The sequence below is a fragment of the Hydractinia symbiolongicarpus genome, chromosome 4, assembly GCF_029227915.1.
Source record: "Hydractinia symbiolongicarpus strain clone_291-10 chromosome 4, HSymV2.1, whole genome shotgun sequence".
In the NCBI taxonomy this organism is placed as follows: domain Eukaryota; kingdom Metazoa; phylum Cnidaria; class Hydrozoa; order Anthoathecata; family Hydractiniidae; genus Hydractinia; species Hydractinia symbiolongicarpus.
The window spans coordinates 17,651,691-17,677,816 of NC_079878.1; the positions used below are offsets into that span (position 1 = coordinate 17,651,691).

Below are 26,126 nucleotides of genomic sequence, written 5' to 3' on the forward strand. Positions count from 1 at the left end.
ACGTCCAGCCCATCGTTAACACTGGACTGAGGTAAACCATGTTGCACATGCATTTATGCTTATTGTCCTTTTAGCACAGTTTACAACCTTTGTTACAATGAAAAAAAACCGTTAGTAAACATTATCTTATTTTGGTAGAGGAAAACTGTGTCACGCATGCCTATTATAGGCGTAATAGCCTTTTCACAGCTTCAAATTAAATAATAACACATGCAAAGCAGCCCATTTTTAACAGTAGATTGAACATTTACATTTAACATCCTAAAAATTGTTGTAGGTAGCTAAAAACTGTATATATTAGCCAAACTTTCACTTTTTAACCAGAGGTAGCTCAATAGCTAGCTAGCTAACTGAATAAAAACTTTAAAAGAATGGGAATGGCTAGGTATTAGCTAGCCATCTTTAGAAAAATGCTGCCTCGAAATCTACGTTCCCAGCTAAAATCTTAGAATTGGTTTGTTTAAGATTTATACATAGCTAGATAAAGTGGTAATATATTTAGCATGCTCCTAGCTAGCTATAGAGCTATGTGATGAGCAGCTATCATGAGAATGTGTTGACCTTTGCATTCTTTTGCAAGGATTAAAAAATATGAAGGGATTAAGGTGTAGATAAGTGCTTCAAAGAAAATGGGAAAAGATTGGGAAAAGATTAAGTTCGTAAAAGCAATGTAAAACCAGTCCGTCCTCGTGGCCTTGTGTTGTGGTTTCGTATGTGGATACCCGGCCGAAAAATGAACGCCAGGTTGCGTAAACACATGAAACGAATAAGGTTTCTGATTGGTTAATGAAATCTAAGTCCGGCGAAAAACAGGCTTACTACTCCGGAACTCTGCTAACTTCAAAATGGTAGCTAAAAACTTCGCTTTCATAGGATAGGACGACTATTTCAAACATATGCGTGCAAACACGCAGATGAATAATTTCTTAACCAACATGGCACTCATTTGCTTATCCCAGGTTCCTTAATTTTTTGCTGATAACCCCATAACTTGGGATCTGCATGTTGTTTTGCATTGTGATTTGTTTCAAAAAACTTTCCTTTTAATCTCTTGAAAAACTGTAGGCTGGAGTTTGTTTTATACTGATAATATTAACCAGAAAATTCAGTGTTTTTTTACACTGATCAACTGTGATTTGTTACACGGAATGTTTAAATTTGTTTATTTCTTATATTTAGGATAAAACATTTGGGTTAAAAAACAAAAAGGGTAAAAAGCAACAAACTTATATCAAAACAGTGACACAGCAGGTAAGTATCTGTTCGTTTATGTTGTAGTCTTTAATAGACAGAACAAAAAAATTTTTTTGAATTCAGTATTGTGTGCATAAAAGTGGTATTTCAGGAATAGCAAGGTAGTCTTAGTCATATAAAAAAGACAATTGCTGGCTCACACGCCTGACTATCAATTTACAAATATGAGACTTGTAATTTACTGCACGTCCAAATTATCAAGGCATGCAAAGCTGTGCGATTGTGAGGAAGGTTTTGTAGTTGAAAGAATCAGCTTTAAACCATCCCAACAACCTTTTAGATGATAAATGTTCACTATATTATCTTTCTAAGACCTTGGCATAAGAAAATCGACCCGCATAATAAATCACAAGCATCAATGGCAGTAAAAGCTCTGTCAGTGTAATCCAAAATTTTTACATAGTCCATTTTGGTGTGCTGCTATGAGGTCAGGGGAAGATTTAGCAAGTGAACCCCACACACTGGAGGCTTTGAAGCCCTTTTCTTCGTTATATAAATATATTTTTTTCTCAAGCCTATTAAATCAGTTTGTTTTTACTTGTGACGATGCTGGTCATTGAATTTTTTAAAATTATGGCAATATTTTTATCATTTTATACCAAACATTTAGGCTTTACAGGCTCACTTTCTGATGATTTTGTGAGGAATCATAAATATGTTATGCTTTGTGTATTTCATTTGAGTATATCATAAAAAATGACAATTATATAATCTGTGTATGTTCGTTTTTGGAGAATTTAAAAGAAATGCAGCAATATTTAAGTTTATTAAAATAACTAAAATAAAATAAATGAAAGATATAGAGCGTAGTTCAGTTATGGCAATACATAAAACATTGTAACCATCATTGACAAATATTTGCAGGCTCAACTACATCATAAAAAACAGTTTATAACGGCTTGTGGTTATTCGAATAGTTAGGAAAGGTTAAAAATTAATTAAATAAAAATGCCTTTTTTCTACACCACACGTAAATGCTCATGCATTTAAACTGATGTTTTTGTGTTGCATATTATTTTATAGTTTTTATTAATTATAATTTATTAACAGTTTTTTTAATATAATAATTTTCTACGGTGTATAAGAAAATAAAAGCTATTTTACTTTTCTGTTTTTGTTTCAACTTTAAGAGGTAATATAAGAACTGACATTTCACATGTAAGACAGCATATGTGAGGTGAGAACGCTATAAATATGTTGCGTTACATTGGCTGAAAGCATAAATACTGACAAAAGTATTGGGTTTCTGATGTGTTTTGTTAAGCTGAAAAACTATGGCATAATTTTGCTGATGTGAGTTACGAAACTGCCGCAGTGTTATGATAAGTACTGAAATTGTGACCGCCATTATTTCCTGACGCTAGAAATGCTGAATTACAAGACCTGATTCTCTAATGATTTTCGTAACCCTGTTGGTAATCTTAAGCACAAGGTTAATATCAAATATTATTTAGCGATATTAAGGTTTAATTCAGTCAATTTAATCAGACCTGAATAACATTTCCAAGTTATTTAGCCTCTGCCTTTATAACTGCAATGCAATGGCGTTTCAACTTATACACAAGACAACCAACATTTAAGGAGTAACCCTCTGTAACTGTTTGACAAAACACATAATTCTATACATTTTCTTAATCAGTGTTTCAGGCTAATTAATATAGCTAAACAAGTTCTAAAAAAGATTTTTTAGTATATTGCCGATGTCATTTAATTGCTTATGATTAATCATCTTTTTTGATTTTTCTTCTCCCAAGTGGATTTTTTCATGGGCCTATCCACCAGTATGCTAATACTCTATCCATGTCTGTGAGTCTGTGACATGCAAAGTGACGTTACAGTGTAACATTTTAGAAAAGCCATTGCCCTTTACTTAATATTGAAGGTAAAATAACATGGAAACAGGTTGAAATATTGATATTATCTCCTGCAAGTTACAGCAATGTTTACGGCCAAGAATTTCGACCTATACATATAAAGAAGTTATAAGCGGAGTTTTTGTTTTATAACTAAACTTTATAACTACTTGTAGAACACAATTTAAATTTAATTATGGGAAGCTGAACTGCTGCTAATGATGATATTTAGCATTTTGAGAAGTACACAATAATGCAATGGACCAATAACTTTCTCTAAAAATTCCTTTACACAATGATCAGGTTAAGGTATTGTTTACGTAAAAAAACATTTTTTTAATTATTTTTTCAGAGTAAATTGGATTTTTCTACGGGCCAGTCTAATGTTATTATTAAAATTGTTGCTGCTGTTGCTATTGCTGTTGTTGCTGCTGCCACCACCGCTGTTGTTAATATTTCCATCATTTATTGGGTGTTATTTTGCCTTTTTTCCTAAACATAAATATAAAAATAAAAAAGTGAACGTACCATAATACATAAAATTAACGTGAATTTATAAATTTTGGTATTTAAGTGTGTGGTAATTAATTTAAGAAGTGAAAGATGTTGAGTATCCGCTGACTGGGAAATATGTAGATGACTGTCGGAAATGTTAGGGATCGAAAAAGACAGGATGACGAAAAAGACGATAAAGAAGATAAGATTGAACAGTCTTGGTCATGAATGGCGTGCGATCGCACGTGAACGCCTCCGCACACGCCATGTGAAATTCGGGCGTGATCTTTATCACACGCCTTGTTCTACTTCGTACACACGCCAAGCAGAGCTGAGCTATTTTAGAGTAATCCCTTACCCAAACCAATACATAATTGTTCTTCCGCGTTAAAATGTATCAGCTGGCAAAAAAATTCGTCATTAACCTTGTATTGATCTCCTTAAGACGATGACAAATGGAAATGAAGTACAAGTCCTATTGACCTACATTCCCGATGGTGTACTTCTTAAGTTAATAGTTCTGTCACAACTAGCTCTCTATGTTCTAACATAAACTGATTAGGAATTAAATTGTACACGTGCTATTTACGAACTGAAGGTCAGGGCATCATTAAGTTGAATAGCAGATGTCGCCGATGACAAGCTTCGAAAATGCTTGTCACAGTCACAGTTTAATGCAAAGCAAAACTGTACAGGAGACTCAATTGTTAGAGTCTTTGCAGAACATCTCCGAGGGCAGGACTGACTTATTGCCTGCTATGTAGTGTGGGAGACAGAACTTCTGGACTTCTTTTTAATTCGATATACAATTTTTTCGGTTATTATTACTAAACATATTTGATTTCTCTTTCCCCTTCTAAAAACATATTTTTATTTGATATTACGTCACGAGAACATTCGTCCGAAAGCTGTATTAAGGTACAGGACACCTAACCTCTTCCATGTTCTGGTTATATTTAACTTGCATGGGTGCGCACTCTTCTCGCAGTATTCTCTGTGACGATGAAGGTCGGACTGACTTGTGGCATGGTTCCAAATGGTCTTCCGTCTTTCGTTCGAGTCTCAGTGTAATGCACCAGCCGAGCATAAGAGTGTCAGCATGAAGGAAAGGGGCCGACTTTAATGTTCTCTATACCTTACGCTCTTCATTATAACACCATTCATTTGAATTTCACAACAAAATTACGTCGGCAAATAAAAAGTAAAAAATAATGCTCTCCTGAATGCAATAATTACACGCCAAAATCATAAGCTAACCTGTATTAGTGTAGGCGTACGTACCACCGCACGTGGGTGCAAATATTCATGACCAAGACTGATTGAAGATGTGGAATTTTTAGCTTGATAAATTTAAAATGTTGCTTGTAAGGACTTTTGTTGATTTGTTAGAAATAAGAAAAGAACACTCCCTAGCTCTGTTTTATGTTTTGTTGACCGCTTTCTAGATTAGAAAGAAGATCTCGAATCATATAATTATATTTTTAAAAGGTATTTTGCAAAAGTATATATAAAATATAGATGTTTTTTTAACGCGAACCATTAATTAACAGAGGAGAAGTCTATGTAGGTATGAAATTTACATGGTTTTAATAACGCAAAATTTTCAAATTCGCGTTAATTAGTTGACTAGTTATTTTCGTGTAATAATTTAAATGCTGTGGCTTCACTAATTTAAATAAAAGCATTGATATCAACTTTGTAATGCAACGTGAAAATTACGTGCATGCATGCATGCATGCATGCATGCATGATAAAAAAAATGTATAGGATCGTGCTTTCAACAAAGGGTTTAGGAGAGATATAAGGGTTTAAATTTTTGCTGATGCCAGCTGGGCCACAATGTACAAAGTTTGTTTTAAAAAATTGTTTATCCTGTGCCTCCATTGTGTAGAGTTTAATTTTGGCCTCAGATGGCCCCAATTCAGCACCCTGTTAGTTATTTCTACTTGGTTCCAAGTTATTAGACCTCAAGCTTATAATTAAATTGCTATGGCTTCAATAATAATGATGGTATTGATGTTAGACTAATGTATTTACATTAAGAAAGAACTAACTTGTTAGCAAACAAATGATACACAAAAAGTCACAGACACGGCCCTATGGAAGTAGTCTATTTTTATAACAGACTAATAATATCAGTAGCCACCAAGAAACTGTTTTAAAAAATTAAAAATTAGTAATAAACTAGTCATTAAACGGGTAAATTTCATGGTGGGTCGCCAATCAACCTATTACTCATATTCCTATTATGTGCATTTTTGTCCACCTGTTAACACGAAGTTTTGAAATGTGTTTGTTATCACTATGATTATAGGTGCAATTATAATGGTGGTTTTAATTACTTAACCCCAGATTTCAAATTTCGTGTTGTCATTTTGTTGTGCCAACTGGTTGATAGATCATTAAATCTGAATTCCAAAATACAGGATGTTTTTGAGATTATAAAAGAAATCAGTAAACTTTTATTTCATATTTTGGGTGGGGACCCTTCAACGTAATATTTTTTAAAAAATAACTGATAGAGAGGCATGTATGCAAATTATTTAGTAAATAGGTTTGTGTATTGTTATGTTTAATTTTTTGTTGTTTTTTAGGTTCAAGGAAACCAAAAGGTATTCATTTTGATTTTACATATATATTTGGAAATTTTGTATACACTTTGGAAATAAAAAGTTTTTTTTTTCATTTGTAAAGTTACATACCAGAACAAAGGATGTGTACATTTAGATGTAACAAAATACAACATTGTAGAACATGAGTCATAACATGTGAACATCCTAACATTACTTGTGTCCCAACGAGGGTGACTGCTATCTTGAATTCTGCATATTAGAAAAATGTTCTTCCAAGTTTTTGCTCTACTTTAGAAAAAAGAAGAAGCAACGGGGGCACACAAGGTAGTTTTTTTGTCTTTTGTTACTTTGAATCAAACACATAGAATCAATGACCATACTTTTCTTACTTATAGCATGTTTTCTCGTTCTCCTTTTTGACATTTTTTTATTTTTGCTTTTCAGCTAAGCAAACGAGAAATTGAGAAACAAAAGCTGGAAGAACTGAACGCCCTTTTCAAACCAGTTCAGCAAGCACAAAAAGTTGCAGCAGGTAATGTTGTTCATTTTTTCGTTTAAAAACATATCCTTGTTATTACGGAATTTTTTTTGGATCACTTTAATTAAGTAGGAGAAGCTCAAACAAGAGTTTTAATATGTCCAATTTTATCGCCAAAATGTCATTTTCCCTAACTGTGGATATATTATATATTATTTTAAAAATAAAAAATAAATTTTAGACTATTATTTGTTTATACAATATCTGTGGTTTTTAAAACATGATGATGATGATGATGATGATGATGATGATGGGGATGATGGATGATGGATGATGGATGATGGATGATGGATGATGGATGATGGATGATGGATGATGGATGATGGATGATGGATGATGGATGATGGATGATGGATGGGGATGATGGATGGGGATGATGGATGGGGATGATGGATGGGGATGATGGATGGGGATGATGGATGGGGATGATGGATGATGGATGGGGATGATGGATGGGGATGATGGATGATGGATGATGGATGATGGATGATGGATGATGGATGATGGATGATGGATGATGGATGATGGATGATGGATGATGGATGATGGATGGGGATGATGGATGATGGATGGGGATGATGGATGATGGATGGGGATGATGGATGATGGATGGGGATGATGGATGATGGATGGGGATGATGGATGATGGATGGGGATGATGGATGATGGATGGGGATGATGGATGGGGATGATGGATGGGGATGGGGATGATGGATGGGGATGATTTTTTCATCATCATCATCATTGTTGTGTAATTATTTGACCATTCTAAACGAATTTGATTATCATGAACCTTAAATCGAGATTTAAAGGGTCAGTTGCTTTTAAGATTTCACTTCAAGATTAGCAAAGTAATATATTATTTAAAAACTTGTTCGTGATAGATTTAGGGACTGAAATGAAAAATTAATCAAAAGTTTATAATATCGTAGTTTGCTTTATGAAAAAAAATTCCTACGTTATAAATAGTAAGGTATAAGTCATTTAATGGCAAAATATTTAGAGGAACACTAAATAAAAAAACGAAAATTAGTAGCAAAGTAGTATTCCATTACGCCTCAAATTTAAAGCATATTCCATGTATGTAAAAAATTATTGAAGACACTCAACAAATTAGCAAATGTAAATTTCGCGTTTCTTGTTCAGCTCTTGTAAACTTTACACAATTAAATGATATCTAAAGTGAAAAAATTTATTGGGACATGTTGACAATTAAAGTATTAAAAAGTTATTTTCGAGTAAATGTCAGTTTTTATATAAATTCAATAATCAGTTGCTTCCAAGACTGGAATTCATACACTTACCTTTCAATAATAGCTAAGTGGGAAAAAGGTCACATTGTTGTTATTATTTCTTTTTTGTGTGTTCCTATAGGACTACTTCCTGAAATGTCGGGGGCACCAAGAACACTTTTATTTTGGAAGTTCGTAACAAATTCCTGAAAGAGGGCTCAAACTACAACGAAAAATATAAGTCTGATTTTTACAAAACTGTAAAATAGACATCAAGTAATACATACTGTACGCTTACCAGCTTGCCTATGAGCTTGTGTATGAACTTGGTGCTTGTTTGATTGATAAACTTGATTTAAGTGACTATGAAACTTGTGGCGTTGAGAAATCTGAGTAGAAGTTATGGTAGCCTTTTCAAGGTGTTTAAACCTGCAACTGTTTCTCCGTTAAAAAAATGAAAGAAGCAAAAAGCTACTTTTAGATATAATATAATTCCCTAATGACATAAAAATTATAGATTTCAATTACTTGCAAGAATTCACAAGGCAAGACAACGATTACGTGACACGGATTGTGAACTGTGAGTGTATTGAATGAAACACGAAATGATTAGTACAAACTTTACGGAGAGTGCAGGGGCAATCACGCACAGTGTTGATTCTACACCCTGGGCAATATTTTCATGTTCATTTTTCCAGAAGGTATGTGAAAGACCACAGGGCTCTTGATACATTTTTTGCATAGTTTTTAATTCCGTAGACTTTTTTATTTGCATGATCTTGCAAATTATGCTGCAAAGCCGTATTTATCCAAAAATATCAAGTAGAAAAAGTAAAAAAACGCCAGTTGTTAAAGAAATAATAGATAAACCAGTATTAAACAGAGATTCTGGTATCATGTATTCAACAGTGAATCTTTGATTACGGCACAGTCGACAACCATGTTATAGCTGTTAAAAAGAAATAGTAAATCTGATCCCAAGATGTTTTTTTTCGTGACATTTAATGTCACTACGACGAGTTGCTAAGATAAACAAATCCTCCTTGTATTGGAAGACGCAAGGCTGGAATATATGTATTATGATCTTCTGAGTTAAGCCTTGTCGGTCCGTGCCTGACCTGCAAAAATAGGTTGACCTGCAAAAATAGGTTGACCTGCTAAATACACAAAAAAGCTACACAAAATAAGTCACACTTTTCTGAACTATTGTATGAAAGAAGAACTTGAGGTGGAGCAGTTTTTGTGAAAAGTCACAAAATTCTGGCAGGGCTGTGGCCAATAAACAACCATTTCATAATGCATATGAATTTAGGTAAATAATCCTAATTTTTCAAATTACGTCATTTTCTCTCTCTATTTTTTAAAAAACGTGCAAGGCTTGAATTAGTCAGAAAATTGCAGAAAATACAGGGTGATCACTCCTTAAATTCCTAAATAACCTTAGAAAAAGAAAATCTCCTTAAAAATACTTAATAATTGAAAGTTTAGCTATTCTCCTTAATTTCTCCTTATTTCTTAATTTTTTTAATCGTAACTTTCTGGGAAATGTGTTCATGGAATGTTCGTCACCAGTGAAATAAGACATATTTCTCTGTTACCTGAAATCCTATACTTTTTATCTTTCAGGGCATAATTTATATGTATATTTATATGTATAGTTTTCTTATCATAGAACATAGTATGTAACATTAAAGATAGAACTAAAATTGGTTTTCTCCTTATTTATCCTTATTTTATTTTTTTTATTCTCGTTCGCAGCAAAACATCCTTAAAAAATGTCAATTTTTCTCCTTAATTCTCCTTAATATCCTTACTTGTGTTCTCATTTTATTAGTGGTCATCCTGAAATAGGGTACCAAAACAAATGACCTTTGCCGTGTTTTTCCAACTTGTGTGCAAAGGTGAAAGGAATAATTTAATGCTGCTTTTCTGACCAAAAGAGGACGAATTGGAATCTTGAAATTTTTTGTATCCTAAATATCACGTTTAATTAATTTTTATCTTACTTTTAATGTAGAGAATTCTTTAATTAGCAGCAGTACTTGGTTACTTGGCAGCTTTCCCTGACTGGACATCAAATTAGTCAGAGCGGTCAGTATTGGAAATAAAGTCCTGTAGCTTTAATTGACATTCGTTACATGACAAACATTTTAAACGTAGCAAGCTCTTACATTTTTGTATACTTTAGCTAGCTGCTTTAACATTCTAGCAAAGTTGGTATTTTTTGTGTAAACATTGAAGAAATATGATTTATTGGATTGCTGCTGGCTAGGAACATTGGCTTCCACAAATACATCTTTTGTATATTAAATACAATGTAATGCTTTCCATGTATAGTGAATGTCTATAGAATCTTATTCAATAAAGCTGGTAATGTAATTGATACTATGGGCTTTGTTGTAAAACCACTACGGAGAAACTTTTACCCCTTTAAAAGTTCATGTGTAAAAAATAACAAACTAGAAAAAATATTGCGGTGTGCATTTTTTCTTAGACATTGGAAGTATTATTTAAAAGTGCACCATTAAGGAATCCTGTGGAAATGTAAACTAAATTCAAATGACACTGTTCTGTTTTTTCAGAAGGAACTTTTTAAATTAACTTTATTGTTCATCTTGTGAAGTGTATTTATTTCAGTACAATTTTGTTTTCTTGCATGACAAATTTTCATGATGGTTTTTTGGTTGATTGATCAGATTGGATTGTATGTTCAAACTGACAAGTTCTTCTTCCAAACAAGCTATCTTGTTGGGAAAATAGGATTTGTGACACATACATTTGTTTCCACAGCCTGTCGTTAACAAACTTTTTAAGATTTCAGATTACATTTTCCTTCCCTTCTGCGACTGATTTTGAGTGTATATCACGGATATCACAAATATAAACAAACAACAAATAAAATAAGTTTTACCTAGTTAGTTTGGTATTTGCATTTCTGTACAACACAGTTTAAGGACAACGTGGCTTGCTAGCTATACTCTTAACTTGCCATAAAAAACCTCCAATAGGTATTAATATTTCTAACCCACCAATTCAACATGTACAGACCGGTTTTGCAATGAAATTGCACACCTGGCAAGCGGAAATGTCAAAAGTCTATACAAGCTATCTAGCTATTAGGGCGGATTTGCACAGCCAGTTGTAAATTCTGAATTGGACAACAAAAAAATTGATTTTGTTAAGAAACACAAGTGGCGAATTTAAAACACAGAATGTAAGTTAAAATGAGGATTTCTTAATCTAAAGTTGTACAAAAAAATTACAAAGTTTTCTTCCCTCCAAAGTCATTGTAATTAGATCCGTGCGCTGACCTTGATACCACATGAGGATAATGTATTCCCCCACTGATTTGAAGTTTGTTCATTGTTAGTTGACGATTTTGTTATCAATTTCGTTACCACAGAGCTATTACTAAATATGGCAACTGTTGAAAAGTCAGCAAAATGGCGTAAGCTTAATGCCCTTACAAGATGGTGGCGAGGTGTAGAAATTGATGTCCGAATGTCAAAAATATCAAGACGGAAGATTTTGAAGTTGATTTACCACTCAGAAAACAAAATTTGAAAATAAGTATAAACCACCAGGCCAGGTTAAGCGCTTAATAAGAGTGGTAAACTGTGCCAAACATCCATGTAGAGCTCTTCAGTACAAGTAGACAGTCCGTCGTAAATTGAGTGAAGCGCACACAGCATCATAGTGTTTCAGGTGTAATACTTTTTTAGAAAAAAATTTTTCTTAACTTTACCTGAAATAAAAACACCTATATACAACCTGTTGTTGCTCCAGTCATCTCAAACAAAGTCAGCCAACATTTTTTTATTTTGCAGAATGTGTTTCTGTGAAAGTTCAAAAAACACCATGCTGTGTGCTTAGCACAGGTAAGCAATGTTGCACATCCGCTTAGGCGTAATGATCTTGTGCAAAAAAACTTTAACGCAACTTTGGTTTAAAAAAAGACAGAATACAGTCTGGCAGACTGAGCGCTTAGTACAGGTAAACAACACTTTTCAAAAAAACGTAATTGCAGCTTTGGTTACAACCCGTCATTACACCGCGCACCTTAAACAATCAATCAGAAATTTTATTTTGCAAAATAAGTTTAAAATTCATTGTCAGTTTAAATAAAAACAAACAAAAGTGTTATATTACAGTAAAAGGTGTAGCTAGCTACCTAACACTGCATTTAGCATAAGAAAGATGATTTAAAATTATGTTACAGCCACTTTATTAATCCCGGACTTAATTTATTGGAAAAGAGGGCCGAGTTTCATAGTTTGTCCCACAAGCAGTTATAAACACTGTTTCTACAAAAGACAAAGGAATTAGGAACTTGTCAAAGTTCACTTGTCATTGGTCGCAAACGGACAGAAGGATCTTAGGTTATTTGGTTAGTTTTAAACAAAAGACAAAGGAATTAAGAACTTGTCAAAGTTCACTTGTCATTGGTCGCAAACGGACAGAAGGATCTTAGGTTATTTGGTTAGTTTCAAATTGTTAACCCATACTAATTTTTGCTTACGGCAGCACACCCCGTTTCCCCGAATTTTAGCACCATAGCGGGCCGTCGTGTGGATTGTTCCGAAATGCAGACATAGCAGAAACTGCCAGTAGCGCATTTTCGACGCTATTTACCTGGCCTACACATCTCCCAAAGCGAAGCTTTTGCAGCCTGCCGGCTGCAGAGTATTGACAAGGCGATTCCATTTGGCCAGTTCGAGAAATAGCCAAAAATCGGCCTTTTCCAATAATATTATGTCCAGGATTGTAGCTACAATCGTGGTCACAATATGTTGGACAAGATAACGAATTTCGAAGTTCGCCACCACAAGTAATTGCGTAGGCTAATTCTATATTAGATTCACACATCTTAAACTTCTCAAAGTTCAATTGTCAATGTTCAGAGGGGACCAAGGCCACGACGTGAATTATTTCGGTGTGCGAGCGTGCTAAAGAATATGACTAGCAACTTTTCAACGCTCTCTGCCTGGCCTACTTGTGTAAAAAAGTAGCAACTTTGAAGCCTGCCGGCTGCAGAGTATTGACTATTTGATTGTTTTGTCCATATTTGGATAATGAGTAAAAAACTGCCTTAGTCTCAATATTTTTGTCCACGATTTAGCTAACAGCAGCCACAACCCCAGGTGCAGCTAAGTAAAAATCAGATTTGTGAAGATAAAACAAAAATAAATAGATTTGGCTAAGATAAAAAGTTTTATTATTAAACTGAATGTCACCCTTTAACGAATAGAAATAAATAGGCTAGCTAGCTATCTTTAGGATCCTAAAAACGTGACATTATATTTACCTTAACATGCAACACTCGATTTTCTTGGACAGACAGACCGAATACAGCTATTATTATCATAGTTGATAGACAAAAACCCTGGTTTAGAAACTTTCGAGTTTTTCATTTATGTCTTATTTAGAACGTTATTCTATTGTTCTTTTTCCTGACCGTGCACAACTCAATTTCACATTGCGCATATTAAGCAAAAGTTTCATAAAGAGTTTAGAATAGTATATGATTAAAGTAATAATTTTACGATATAGATGTATTTCTTAACAAAAAAAATGCTTTCGTTATAATGAAGAGAGTTACGTCTTTTAATTTTACAAAAAAATTAAAAAGTAAAGTCCAGCTATTCTCGCATAATAACAAAAAAAGCTAAGGGAAATATAATTCAATAACGTGAATAAATTCATTTTTGTGTCTACGAAACAAGATTATCATGCTTTTGTAAGTGCGGAAATAATAAAACTGTAACTTGTTCCCACACGAAGTGTTATAAATGAAAGTGTGTCAGAACAAAAAATGATTCTCAAGTATCGAGATGCGATAAAATGCCAGGAGATAATTGTTCTATAGTTGGATGTCATACTAGTCGAAGAAAAAAGGTGTAGGAGTATTTAAAGTGGCCCCGAGAAAGTTAATAAAGAAAAGAGAAGGGAGTGTCTGAATGTGATAACAAAAAGTAGGGAGCTCGATGAGAATTCTAAACAACAGATAAAAAACAATCGAGTTTATACATGCGAAAGACTTGACTGCTGAAGATATAATTACATGTAAGTATCGTATCTTGAAAAAATTACAAAACAATATCGTGCGGTCCGAAATATAATCTTTTTTGTAGGAATAATTGTAGGCTCAGAATCATACAAATTCTAAGATTATTGCTCGGTGTCAACTTTTTGTATTTTATTTTCAATTTTTATAAAAACTTTAACTTTAAAGTTATATCTTCTGCTAACCCGGCATGTTAAACTTCAAATAAAAAATACTATTATTGAGGCTAGGCAAAATTGTACGTATGTACATAATAAAAATATGAAACAAAACAGAACACACCTCTGAGCACGTTATTATTGCTATCTTTTCATATGTTGTTACATTAGACTTGGTATATGGTGTTGACATAAGTACTTGTTGATAGTGTTGAAATATACTGCTACTCTTTATATGCTGTGCCACACATAGTACTTGTATAGTGATAATAAGGCGCTAATGTGCCAACTTTTCATGTGTTGTAACATTATTATAGATTTTATTAGAGTCTAGATATATAGTCGAATTCTTTGATCTGGACCATGTTATTAAGAGCAGATGATGAGAACCATAATATTTCATGTCGATTCTATGTGCATTGCCAATTTTTTGGATTTAGAATACAGAATCTAAATAAGAATACACTCAATACTTCATGTATTATGGGGAGTAAAATGCAATTGTCTGCTAACTTATTCTCAAACAATAATGGATGTTCAAGGTTTTAAGGCACTTTGAAAAAGAGTTGCCTTTACTGAAATCCTAAATATCTTTTTAAAAGTTGTAACATTTACGTTATACTAAAAAATCGCACAAATTAGGACTAAGGACGAAATATTTAGGACCGAGAATTTACGATGACATTTTTTTTTGTGTCGCAGCGTTTTAAACTCACAAAAATCTTTAGTCATGGACATCTCTGACAAGAAGATCATCTCAATAGAACTTACAAATCATCATAGACATTTATTTGCTTCATGTTATAAGTGGTTTGTAGGCCAAGTGTAAATTGTTGGTTACTTTATTGATTTTAAAGGATTACAAAAAGTAAAACAGTTTATAATTAAAAGGAATGCAAAACACTAACTTGAGTTATTTTGACCCTGTCGACGTCTTGTTGTTTCATGTATTTATGTACAATACTTGAATATGTCTGTACTATTACTAGGGGTGGATCCAAAATCTGTTTTATGCACATATTTTAAAAATGGAACCTGTCAAAAAGGCAACAAATGCAAATTTTCACATGATCTTTCCATTGAACGAAAATCCGAAAAACGAAGCATGTATGATGACGAAAGAGATGAGAAAAAAGGTAGGTAATTTGCTGGGTGAAGTAAACCTGAAAGCTTCTTTTGCTATTTACTTTAATACTCTACACGTCACAACTGTGCTTTCAGAAACAATGGATGATTGGGATCAGGATACGCTAGAAGAGGTTATCAAGAAAAAGCATGGTGCTTCCAATACTATTAAAACGGAAATTGTATGTCTCGATGTACTTATATTTAATTTCTTATTCAAGAAAATTTCACCAGATAGGTAGCGGATTCCGCCATCCCTTTTACTTTCTTTATTGTTAGTCTTTAGTTACTGCTTTAATAGGACTTAGGGCTGTGGGACTAAAAATTGGTGACTTTTAATATTTTTTTATTTTACTTTTAAAATAATTATTATTTTAGTATTGTGACCACTCTCCACAAACCAATCTGACTCCTCGTATTACTTATGCTCAGAAAAAAATGACCTTATAGCAAAATTGTTAACGCAAATTTTATACTGTGTTTCTTCCAAGTTCCATTATCAGAGCTTAAGCCATTTATAAGTTTTAAGTAATTAACTGTTTTCAGGATATTTGAGACCCAAAAAGCCTAGCATGAATATACTTCTTGTGGTTTGCAAATCTTAACCTGGTAATAATTATAAAAAATGCTTTAAAACTGGAACTTCTTAATAATATTAATCTGATTTTTAAATTTGAACTAGGTATGTAAGTTTTTCTTGGACGCCATCGAAAAATCGCTATATGGTTGGTTTTGGAGTTGTCCAAATGGTGAGAAATGTATATATCGACATGCTCTCCCTCCAGGATTTGTTTTGAACAAAGACAAAAAGAAGCAGGAAGACGACGAAGAAAAGGTATCGCTTGAGGAACATATTGAAAATGAGGTACGAAAACTTTTTAAAAAACGTTTTAGTATGCACGTATTTTTATAAAAAAGTATACATAACGCAACGAGTACTAAAGCATTGTAAGAATTAAGAAACCGTTGTGGCTTCACCGGAATTTAATTGATAACAGACTGGCAACAGTATTTACATTTTACCAGAAGGATAAAAAAAGGTGATATATTTTCGTATTTCTATAGTTTTGGTGCTTTTAAAAAGAAGAGCTTGAAATATCAAAACATTAGCGGTTAATCACATGTCTGATGCCGAATCAAAAATACTGAAATTTGTTTGTTATTTCATTCCACACAGCAAACACTAATAATATTTGATTGCTTGTTTTTTTAAATAGCCGGAACGCCCGGTGTTAATGCTTATTTAAAACGAAATGATAAAAATCTGTTATCTTAGAAAATTCTTTGTTAATGCGGACGCCTTAGCGATGGGACAAATATATTTTCATACGGACCAAGCAACGCCCTGGGAACACTTGAGCGGCACATATTTTATTAACATGTATTGTAATCAATAATGATACAGTAATACCGATCACCCAAGACTGTACCCAAAAATATCGCCAAGTCTAAGTGCATACCGATCGGTAAGTTAGACAAAAAAGACAAGACCGGCAGAATTTCTTTTTTACATAATTAGTTACGAAAGGTTATTTTCAGACTATATATCCATATTTTTCTGTTATAACACACTTGTCACGATTTTATAGCTAAAATACTATTATCTTTCGCCAAAAATATTCAGCTTCAACAATTCCTCTTTAAATTAAGATTCATGAATAATTATTTATTTCTGCCGAATATGGTTTAAAGGCCAATATCCACACACGGAAAACGTTCCGCGGACCGGACCGGATAACGATAAAAATCTGTCCCATCCCGTTACGTTTTGTTCCAGTACGTTGAAGAGCGAAAATTAATTTCTACGTTGCTACGACGATACCAACAACATAATATGGATGAAAATCTTGTGCTAGCTGCTGTCGGTGGTTGGTCGATGTCACTTGATTATTTTTTTTAGCTTGCTATTGGTCAAAAATGCTAGTTGCTCCGCGGACCAGAAAAAAAGTTGAAAACTATTCAACTTTCTTCTGCCTTCTCGGACCGGGCAATTTTCCGTTTCGATTGCGTAATGAGCTTACAATGAGCATGCGCAAAGCTTTGTTTTGGTTTGATACGGTCCGGTCCGCGGAACGTTTTCCGTGTGTGGATATTAACCTTAAGTGTACGCGCTTGCGAAATTGTACAGAAAGAAATGATGTAATTATTAAAGAGAAACGTTGATAACAGCATTATGTAGAAATATAAGACGATCTTCATTATGCTTCACTGCACGAGCTTAAACTTTCTATAGCATTTTGGTTCTACTTTAAAAGATTCAGACATGCTGGGTGAACCATGCAGCCATGATACGGTGTGCGGAAATCTTTTTATTCGGAATATTATTTTTCTTTTAAAAAAAACAAAAGGCTGTTAAAAAATATGAATGAACAAAAAAACTGCCCATACCGTTTTAACCGTGTTAACCCAAGGTTCATTTAAAAACAGAAGCTGATGAAAAATAACGAGATTGTAAAAAGTTGGAGCTAGTAGAAGCCAATTTTTTTCTTGTTTATGATACATTTTGAATAGCAATTTCTGCTGACTCAGCAATTTCGGTGTCAAGTTAAAATTATTTTAATATGTATTAAGGCCTATATTTTTAGAAAATAGTAAAAAAATGGTATAAATAAAACACTGAGTAAATAATTCAGCTATTTGGACAGCTAAAAAAGTGTTACTGCCACCTTAAAGCCAGTTCGTCATTTTCGATGTTTCGATTTCATTTCGTTATTTCAATCGTTTCGTTAGTGTTCTTTAATGGAGTACTTGAATGTGTTACATCTAAAAAGCTAAAAAAGGTTACTGTCACCAGTGTTGACGATTTTGATTGGCTAAAACAAATCATGTGATAAAATAAAGTGATTTCATTAATTGGGAATTTTATTGCATATGCTAATTTAAATTTAATGTGACGAAGGCTTTGTTATCAATTATTGTACGAGCAAAGTCACGGGCAATCAACGTGGTTGTTGTTGTGGTCCATTTTGTTTAAAAGTTTTACTTTATTGTTTTAACTTTTAAATGAAATTGACAACAAATCATTTCGCGATAAGTTTTTGAGTGGATAACCTCCACGGGATTTTGTTTAGCTAAAATGTTTTTTTCGCCTCCTTTTTAATGAATTAATCACAAACCTTTTGTGATAAAAAGCAGAATAAATTTAAGTGGATTCTCCACAATTTTAAATATCTAGTAATATTTAATTTAATTCCTGCTGTTTCTTTTCTAAGACGTGTTAGATTAGATGTGGAAGGTAACCAGAGAGATTTCAATAATTTTGTCTGCCATACTATCTCAACATTCACTAGAAACAAATCTGTTTTAGCGTCGCACAAATCGCCTACATAAACGAAGTTTAATTCAAACTCGTTCCCAGGGTCTTTTATTTTTTGTGTTTCTATAATATGTATAATTTTCTTATCATAGAACATAGTATGATGTAACATTAAAGATAGAGAACTAAAATTGGTTTTCTCCTTAATTATCCTTATTTTTTTATTCTTGTTCGCAGCAAAATATCCCTAAAAAATGTCAATTTGTTTCCTTAATTCTCCTTAATACCCTTACTTTTCTTCTCATGTTATTAGTGGTCACCCTAAAAACGTTTCAATTGTGGCAGGTCGGAATAATACTGACGAAATGTTTCATTTGCATCATTTACCTGCGAATCTTCCTAAACTCTTTGAGTCAAATTACTCGGTCGATTTAATATCTAGGGGATGAAGCCAGATGAAATTACAATTATTTTTTTTTAAAAAAAAGAGAGGCATTAAAGATTTTCACAAAAATATATTGTGATCGAAGGTGCAGTACTACTTTATTAACTCGTTCAACGACAAATACAGCATTAAGTTATTCTTAGGATGATTATAAGTAAGTATTATCTTCTAGGATGATGGTTAACTACAAGGTGTATGTATATTTTTTTTTCAATTATGTAAATAATATTTCCTCCCAGCCCTGTCACAAGGTTTTAACAGAGACGTAAGACGCGATAGTTAACGTCAGTCCGACATCTAATTTAAGTGTAAAGCCGAGAAAATATTTTTCGGAAGGACCATTCTAATCTGATTCTTACCCTTCATCAATTTTTTTTTTACGTTGCAGAGAAATCAACTAACTGGCGAATTGACACCTGTGACCATACAAACCTTTTTAGCTTGGAAAAAACGAAAGGTAAGCAAATTTTCATAAAAGCTGTTGTTGAGATACGTGATGTAGGCGACTGAAAACTACGGGTTTTTTACGTTCAGGTAGAGGAGAAGAAGGAGAAGTTGAAGAAGGAGATGAGTCAGAAGAAAGAAGCCTTTAAATCAGGAAAATCCATGTTAAAAGTAAATCTTTATTTTTCTTATAAACACACCACCATTGATTGACAAATTCTGTAGAAAGCCATACTTTAAGATAATTTAGACAATTGTTAGCTTCAGGGTGCATTATTTGACCTTTTCTAGTGCTGAGTAATAATCTCTCCCCTTCTGTCCCAACCCTGTCACCAGAGTTGAACTTTTAATTGTTGCTATTAACGTGTTACTTAGATTAGCGGTAAAGAAGTGTTTTTATTCAAACCTGAACTTGCTGATGCTGATGATGATGAGGCGGATGACGATTACAGCTTGTACATAAGAGAAGTAAGTGGATGACAAATAATGTTGTTGCACCACAAAAGTGTAGAAGTACCGGATTGCGATCTCCTGTTTTGTTTTGTTTTTGATTAGAAAACATCTGAACTGGTATCCACAGCATGTTTTAGGCTGGCTTTTATTTACCACTCAGTCTTACCACTCAAACAAACAGACCCTTCGCTCCGAATGACAAAGAATTTAGTAATACACAAAATTTAATTTCGGCGCATACTGACAAAATTTCTCATCCGCGTTTTCAAATATCAATTGTCGCATCAGATGCACAAACTTTACAACTTTTAACTTATTAAATCTCTATAAGACTGTAAACAAAAAGCCGACACGTGTTAAAAAATCTCGCCTTTGGTTGCGATTTTCATACAAAAGAAATTATAATGGAAATTAACACGATAAAATTTCAGTCATTTAAACTTGGATTCGTTAACCTGTTGCTTCTGTTGTGTATAGCTATAAATGTCAGGAAATATCCACTCCCTTCATGTTATTTAGCCTCAAACTTAAATGTGCAATGCAAAAATTCTATTGACGTTTGTCTTCCGTTGTTTCAAAAGTGATATTTCTTAACTCGTTATGTCAGTGATTATCATGCTACCTTTTGCACACGAGACTGCATGCTAGAGATGACAAGACTGTTACATACACATCTTGTCGGAATTCTTTTAGAATTTTAGAATTGCTCTGCTTTCTCTTCCCGTTTTTTGATTTCTGCTTTAAGTTTACTTTTTTTTTGCTTCTATCGAAAAAAGTTTCGATTAGGATTATCGATTACGTTCATGGTAGCTAGCTTGAATAACGTCACTGGGATACCAATGCCACCAAATAGTTTTTCCGTCTGCTTTGAACGCGTACCCATGAAATAACACTTTAATAAACGTGTTTATGGCAAGATCAAGTGGATTGAGAAGTTATGTTGAATGCACAAAATGCAGCATGTAGTTGAGTGCAATTCTAAGAGTTTATTATTTTTTGACTCGTTCGGTAAATTTTTCCAATATAACCCAAAGGTGACGATGGTCTTTTGTTGTAATTTTGGAGTTAAAATCTGTAACCTTTTCTCTTGGTAGATCAGCATGTAATTTTGGAGTTAAAATCTGTAACCTTTTCTCTTGGTAGATCAGCATGTATTGCCACCTCACATCCGGTTTCTTGACCATCACACATTTGTTGATAACCCGTCGAATTTAAAATGTTAGGCTTCACTTTTATCATGACAGCTTTTTCAATGATTCTGCAAAGTACTTCTACTCCTATCGATCGTAAACTGGGACATTTGCCTATAGAGATTAGGCATGCCGTGCAAAATCATGGTATCATTAACATGACTAGCATCGGGATGTTTTTGTTTTTAGATTTTTTCTGACTCAATATAACAATGGCAAAAAAATTTGCCTCTATTTAACAAACGTATATGTAGCACACTTATTTTTTATTCTCATATTAAGTAAGCGAACCTTCTAGGTAATTCTTCAGTGTTTTTCTGCTTACTCGAGTTTTAAGGAAGTCTTTTGGATAGTTTTGACGTCATCAAGTAATGCATCGATGTCTTGCTTTTTCCATGATTCTTTGTTGTAAATGTTTTTCAGTTTTTGGTAGCGTACATCTTCTGTAACATAAGAGATTGGAGGACCCTCGCTGCTTTCAAACGAGTGTCCTAATTTGGTGATTTTTAAGACTGTTCGTTAAAAGGTTTGGTAAGTTCGACAATGAAAGATTTACCAGCAGCTCCTTTTAGAAGCTCCAATGTACTAAAATGTCGTATGCTTCAGAAATTTTATTTCGGTAGCGCTCGTTTTCGATACCAGTGCTGTTTCTGTCATTTTCTGCGACTACATTTTTGTCCAGTTGTCCTTTGCATTGCTTATTCTGATATTAACGTCCCGGTAAGGTTCTAAAGTTCTTTGGCATTTTGAATTTGGAGAACAGGGTTCTTTACAAATACAATAATTTCATCAATTATGACTATGCACTTGTGTACTTAATCAATAAAAACTTTGATGTAAAACTTTCATTGTTATAAAACAAGTTCATCATCTTCGAAAGCCATTGCATTGCACCTTAAGGTTTGAAGCAAAGTAACGGGGAAACAAGTGTAAATAAGTGACGTCTTCTCCCTCGTGATAACTAGCTACCACCTGAGACCAAAAAAACCCAGACGAATGTCCAACACCGACACTACAGAGTTTGCTGCACAGATGAAAAGATTTTACCAGCCTCCAAGCCTTACATAAAAAGAAGAAAATGAATCACAAATGTATAATCTGATAGAACGTTTTCCCTACTTCTCAGGGTGCACAATTCATCTTAAAACAACAAGGAGTACTTACAGCAAATGAAGCCTCCGAAGCTTTAACCGTAACAGTAACGCCATGAACACGCTGAACATCAAAAAGTGAGCTTACGATATCAACACTTATAGAGCTCCCTGCATCCTTAGATGTTTAGCGTGTTTATAGCGGTTGTTTTAATGTCAGTTACGCACTGGCATGCAAAGAGGATTGTTTCGTGTCGTTGAGGAACAAGAAGCTTTGCAATATCACGGCTGACTTCCTTTCAACAGTCTGGAAATATGTATGCAAAAGGCCGATATTGCACAACTGCAACATCGATAAGCTAGCACTATAGAGCTGATTATTCAGCGAGCAATTGTCGACAAAAGGATTTTCTATCTTTTCTATCCTTGTACCCCGAGTTACAGGAATCAATCGCTTCAAGTCTCCCTCAAATCGATAGAGGAAAGTAAAAATAGGATGTACAATCGGAACAGATTGCTGATAAACACAGCCAGCGAGATCGCAGCATGGGTAAAAAGTAAACAAGAAGCCCTGCGGCTTTAAGATTTCCGTCATTAGCCTGAAAGATTTTGAAATTTAAAGTAGACCTTGAAAACGGGGTAAACAAATCACGATTATCACGATTCTTAACTATTTTTGTAACTAACCTGCAATGTTAAAATACAACTCAATAAATACAAAATAATGAATAATTATGAAGTATTATAAAATAACAGTTAAAACTTTAACTGGATATTTTTAAAAGTGATCAGGAAAATTCTGGAAATTCCAGAATACTAATCTTGCTATGTAGAAGCTTGACGATTCGAATATAATAACTTCTGAACAAGCTCAATTTGAATGATGAAGTAGTTCATTGTTTATTAATTCAGCAATAAATACATATTAGCATTTCAGTATTTAGGCCTTCAAAATTTACTCTCTTGTTGAAAATTTTTTGAAAATGGTGATGGTGCATGGTTTGATAACAGCTGATCTGAAAAAGAAAGTTTTAAAAATAAGAAACAAGAATACAATTTAACCATAAACTGCATTAAAACCAGGTTGTTTAAATATTGTCCCTTTTTTAATCTCTCTTTGCCTCTTTGATTTAAAAAGGGAATTTAATACAAAGATACAAATCCACGCGATGTGATGCACAGGTATATTTCGTGAGATTTTTAAAAATCAAGTCATTTCTAAGAAATCTTAGAAAAATATTTTGTGATACTTTGGGTTGATCTCAAAAAAGATTTTCAAGCGAATTAGGCACAAGAAAAACTGATAAATAGCCAGTAACAGAATAGTTAGCCGTTTTCAATGGCGCCATAGCTTGGTGGTTATAACTCTGGCACTTTGTGCGGGAGAAGGGGGTTCAATTCCCCTTGGCGGCAATTCAATATTATGCTACCATAGCCCCGGACCAGGACTCCCTATGACCTTTCCTGGAAATAATAGACAGGATTTGTAAAGCTAGCCATATAAAATATACAGACATTCTATTTATCTATGCAGAATAATTATATATACGGTGCGCACAGTATAATTAGCTGCTTATACAGCTACTTATACGATATATATCTTTTTACTTAAATTTTCACTTTTCTTCATTATCGATCTCCCCATGGCCATCTATATTTATATAGATCAACGTAAAGTTGTGCTTCAATTAAAACCAAGAAAAAGAACAAGAAAGGATTTTGCAAAAAATATATAATTTTACTGTAGCTAGCAGTACATATGTTGTCTATATTATTAAACAACAAAACTATTCTGATTTCAGGAAAAAACATGGAAAAGACGCAGTTAGCTGTAAAGAACACAAAGAAGCTTTTAACAGCTAATTATACTAGGCGTAGCATCTAATTATCCTGCATCGGCTAACTATATATATTGTTACAGGTTAATTATCAGTTCACCGACTGCTCAGTGCAAGCAACAATAAACTTTTGTCACGTTTCGACAACTTTTCTGCAAAAAATATAAAAAAAATCCTGTGCGAATATATATATCTTTTTATCTGATAGAAGCTAGCAAGTAAGTAATTTCATGAAAGGGTATGTCAGCACCAATCAAAAGGAGATCCAAGTCAGCACCAAAAATTGAGATAGCTAGCTAGCCAGCACACCTCACTTAGCTATATATAAAATAATTCTTACCTGATAAAAATACACGAATTTAAAAATAGTGCTTAGCTCCCCATCAATAAAGCTACTACGACCAAACCAAAGAGACCAGCAAGGGGCGACCAACAAAATGTAAGCACTTTTAGTCATGTCTGCACACGGAATGTTCTGGCCACACGAAGAGTACACTCTCTGTTTAGATTGGTCATTTAATTGACAGGGATTAAAATAAAGCATCTTCATTGGCTTTCGCAAGAATGGAATTTTCCGAGCGTTTAGCCTGGACAAATACACTCTGTTCAGATTGGTCATTTAATTGACAGAGATTAAAATAAAGCATCTTCATTGGCTTTCGCAAAAATGGAATTTTCCGAGCGTTTAGCCTGGACAAAAACTTAACAGCGTCCGGGCTTTGTGCTGTCTCTATCTATCTCCCATCGGGCGATTTTAAAGATTCCGTCCCGCATAGCGGCGACGGAAATCAAAAAATTATGTTTAGCTTACTAAGAACTGAATGTTCCTATTCTTGCCTCTTGGTCTGGAGAACACAATGTCGCAATAGGCGACTTGAATGACAATAATAACAGAAATGCTGTTGCAATCATCAACCCATGTACTGCATAGAATAGTAAAAAAAATCTAATTTTATTGGTCACACCTGATAGCGATGTGTCTTATAAATTAGGGTCTGTACGTCCGCCTTGATTTTTCTTTGGATCCACACATTAGGTTTTTTCGGATTTTTTACACAAAATTACATTTGGGCCAAAAAAAACCCGAAATTTGTCGAACGTTTTTGGAATCTTAATCAGCGTTTTAAGCTTTAAACAGTGGCTACCGGTTAATGTATTTCTGAATAAAAACTTAATGTGTTGACGGGTCATTGCTGACGTCGTCGTAGTCGGGCCATTCAACTAGCTATTATTATTATGAATTCATGTACCCTTTTCAAATTATTGAGTTTATTCTTAATACTAAATGTTACAGGAAAACAGAGAAGCTGAAGATGCTTGTTGTGTTGATATCGACTTAGAGCAATTTGCGTTAACGAATGCAACTGCAGATGACACGAAATTAACACGCGTGTCTACCTTAGTTGCGCGGGATCGAGAAACTGCGCATGCTCCAACTTCAACGTCGTATGAACACGAATACACGGTAAGTTACTAGTAACATCTACGCTAAATTTAAAAAAATAAAATTCATCAATGTAAGAATCGAAAACTTCTTTGATGAGGTGAGTTTTCAGCGGAATGCTTCATCAAGGTAATCCAATTGAATTAATACGCCCTTTGCAACATTTTCTTTACTGACTAACTAGATACCATTTTCCATTACTCACCAAATTAAATTCCCGCCACAATTTTTGTCCACTTATGGTAAATAAAAAGTGAATTTGTTTCGAATTTATTTTTATTAGGAAAATGATACGTCGTACGCTGACGGAAATGGTATATCGGTTGCCGGCGGAATAACAACAATAGGGAATGAAAATCCACCTAATGACGTTGTCGTTGACGAAAGTTTATTTGAAGACTTAGATGAGCTTGAACTTGAAGATGATTAGGGGACGTAAAGCATTTTTATAAATTCTGAAATGTAGAAATTATTCTCTTATATAGTTATGTGTTTACTTTTCCTTTACATGTGTAGACACCCGACATTGCTCATAAATGGGCAGAAAGAACTAAAAATTTTCCCGACCAAATTTTCCCCCGACTATTCTGCACCCGACCTAATATTTCCCCCCATTTTTTAATCCCCGATCAAAACTATTCCCTGACTTTTTTTGCTCTGACTAATATTTTTC

At 33.8% G+C, this 26,126-nt stretch overlaps 1 protein-coding gene across 1 annotated transcript in view; it reads left to right on the forward strand.

The window, feature by feature from the left end:
- The window catches only part of LOC130641621 (zinc finger CCCH domain-containing protein 15-like), a 48,835-nt gene extending 22,886 nt beyond the window's left edge, over positions 1 to 25,949 (forward strand). The window contains exons 2-13 of the mRNA XM_057448495.1: positions 1,180 to 1,251; positions 6,197 to 6,214; positions 6,470 to 6,499; positions 6,620 to 6,707; positions 15,157 to 15,303; positions 15,389 to 15,474; positions 15,975 to 16,157; positions 19,382 to 19,450; positions 19,528 to 19,608; positions 19,813 to 19,905; positions 25,304 to 25,474; positions 25,737 to 25,949. Of these exons, the coding sequence (XP_057304478.1) occupies positions 1,180 to 1,251; positions 6,197 to 6,214; positions 6,470 to 6,499; positions 6,620 to 6,707; positions 15,157 to 15,303; positions 15,389 to 15,474; positions 15,975 to 16,157; positions 19,382 to 19,450; positions 19,528 to 19,608; positions 19,813 to 19,905; positions 25,304 to 25,474; positions 25,737 to 25,883 (1,185 nt within the window). The 3' untranslated portion in view covers positions 25,884 to 25,949. The remainder of the gene's footprint in view (positions 1 to 1,179; positions 1,252 to 6,196; positions 6,215 to 6,469; positions 6,500 to 6,619; positions 6,708 to 15,156; positions 15,304 to 15,388; positions 15,475 to 15,974; positions 16,158 to 19,381; positions 19,451 to 19,527; positions 19,609 to 19,812; positions 19,906 to 25,303; positions 25,475 to 25,736) is intronic.
- Positions 25,950 to 26,126: the final 177 nt, after the last annotated feature.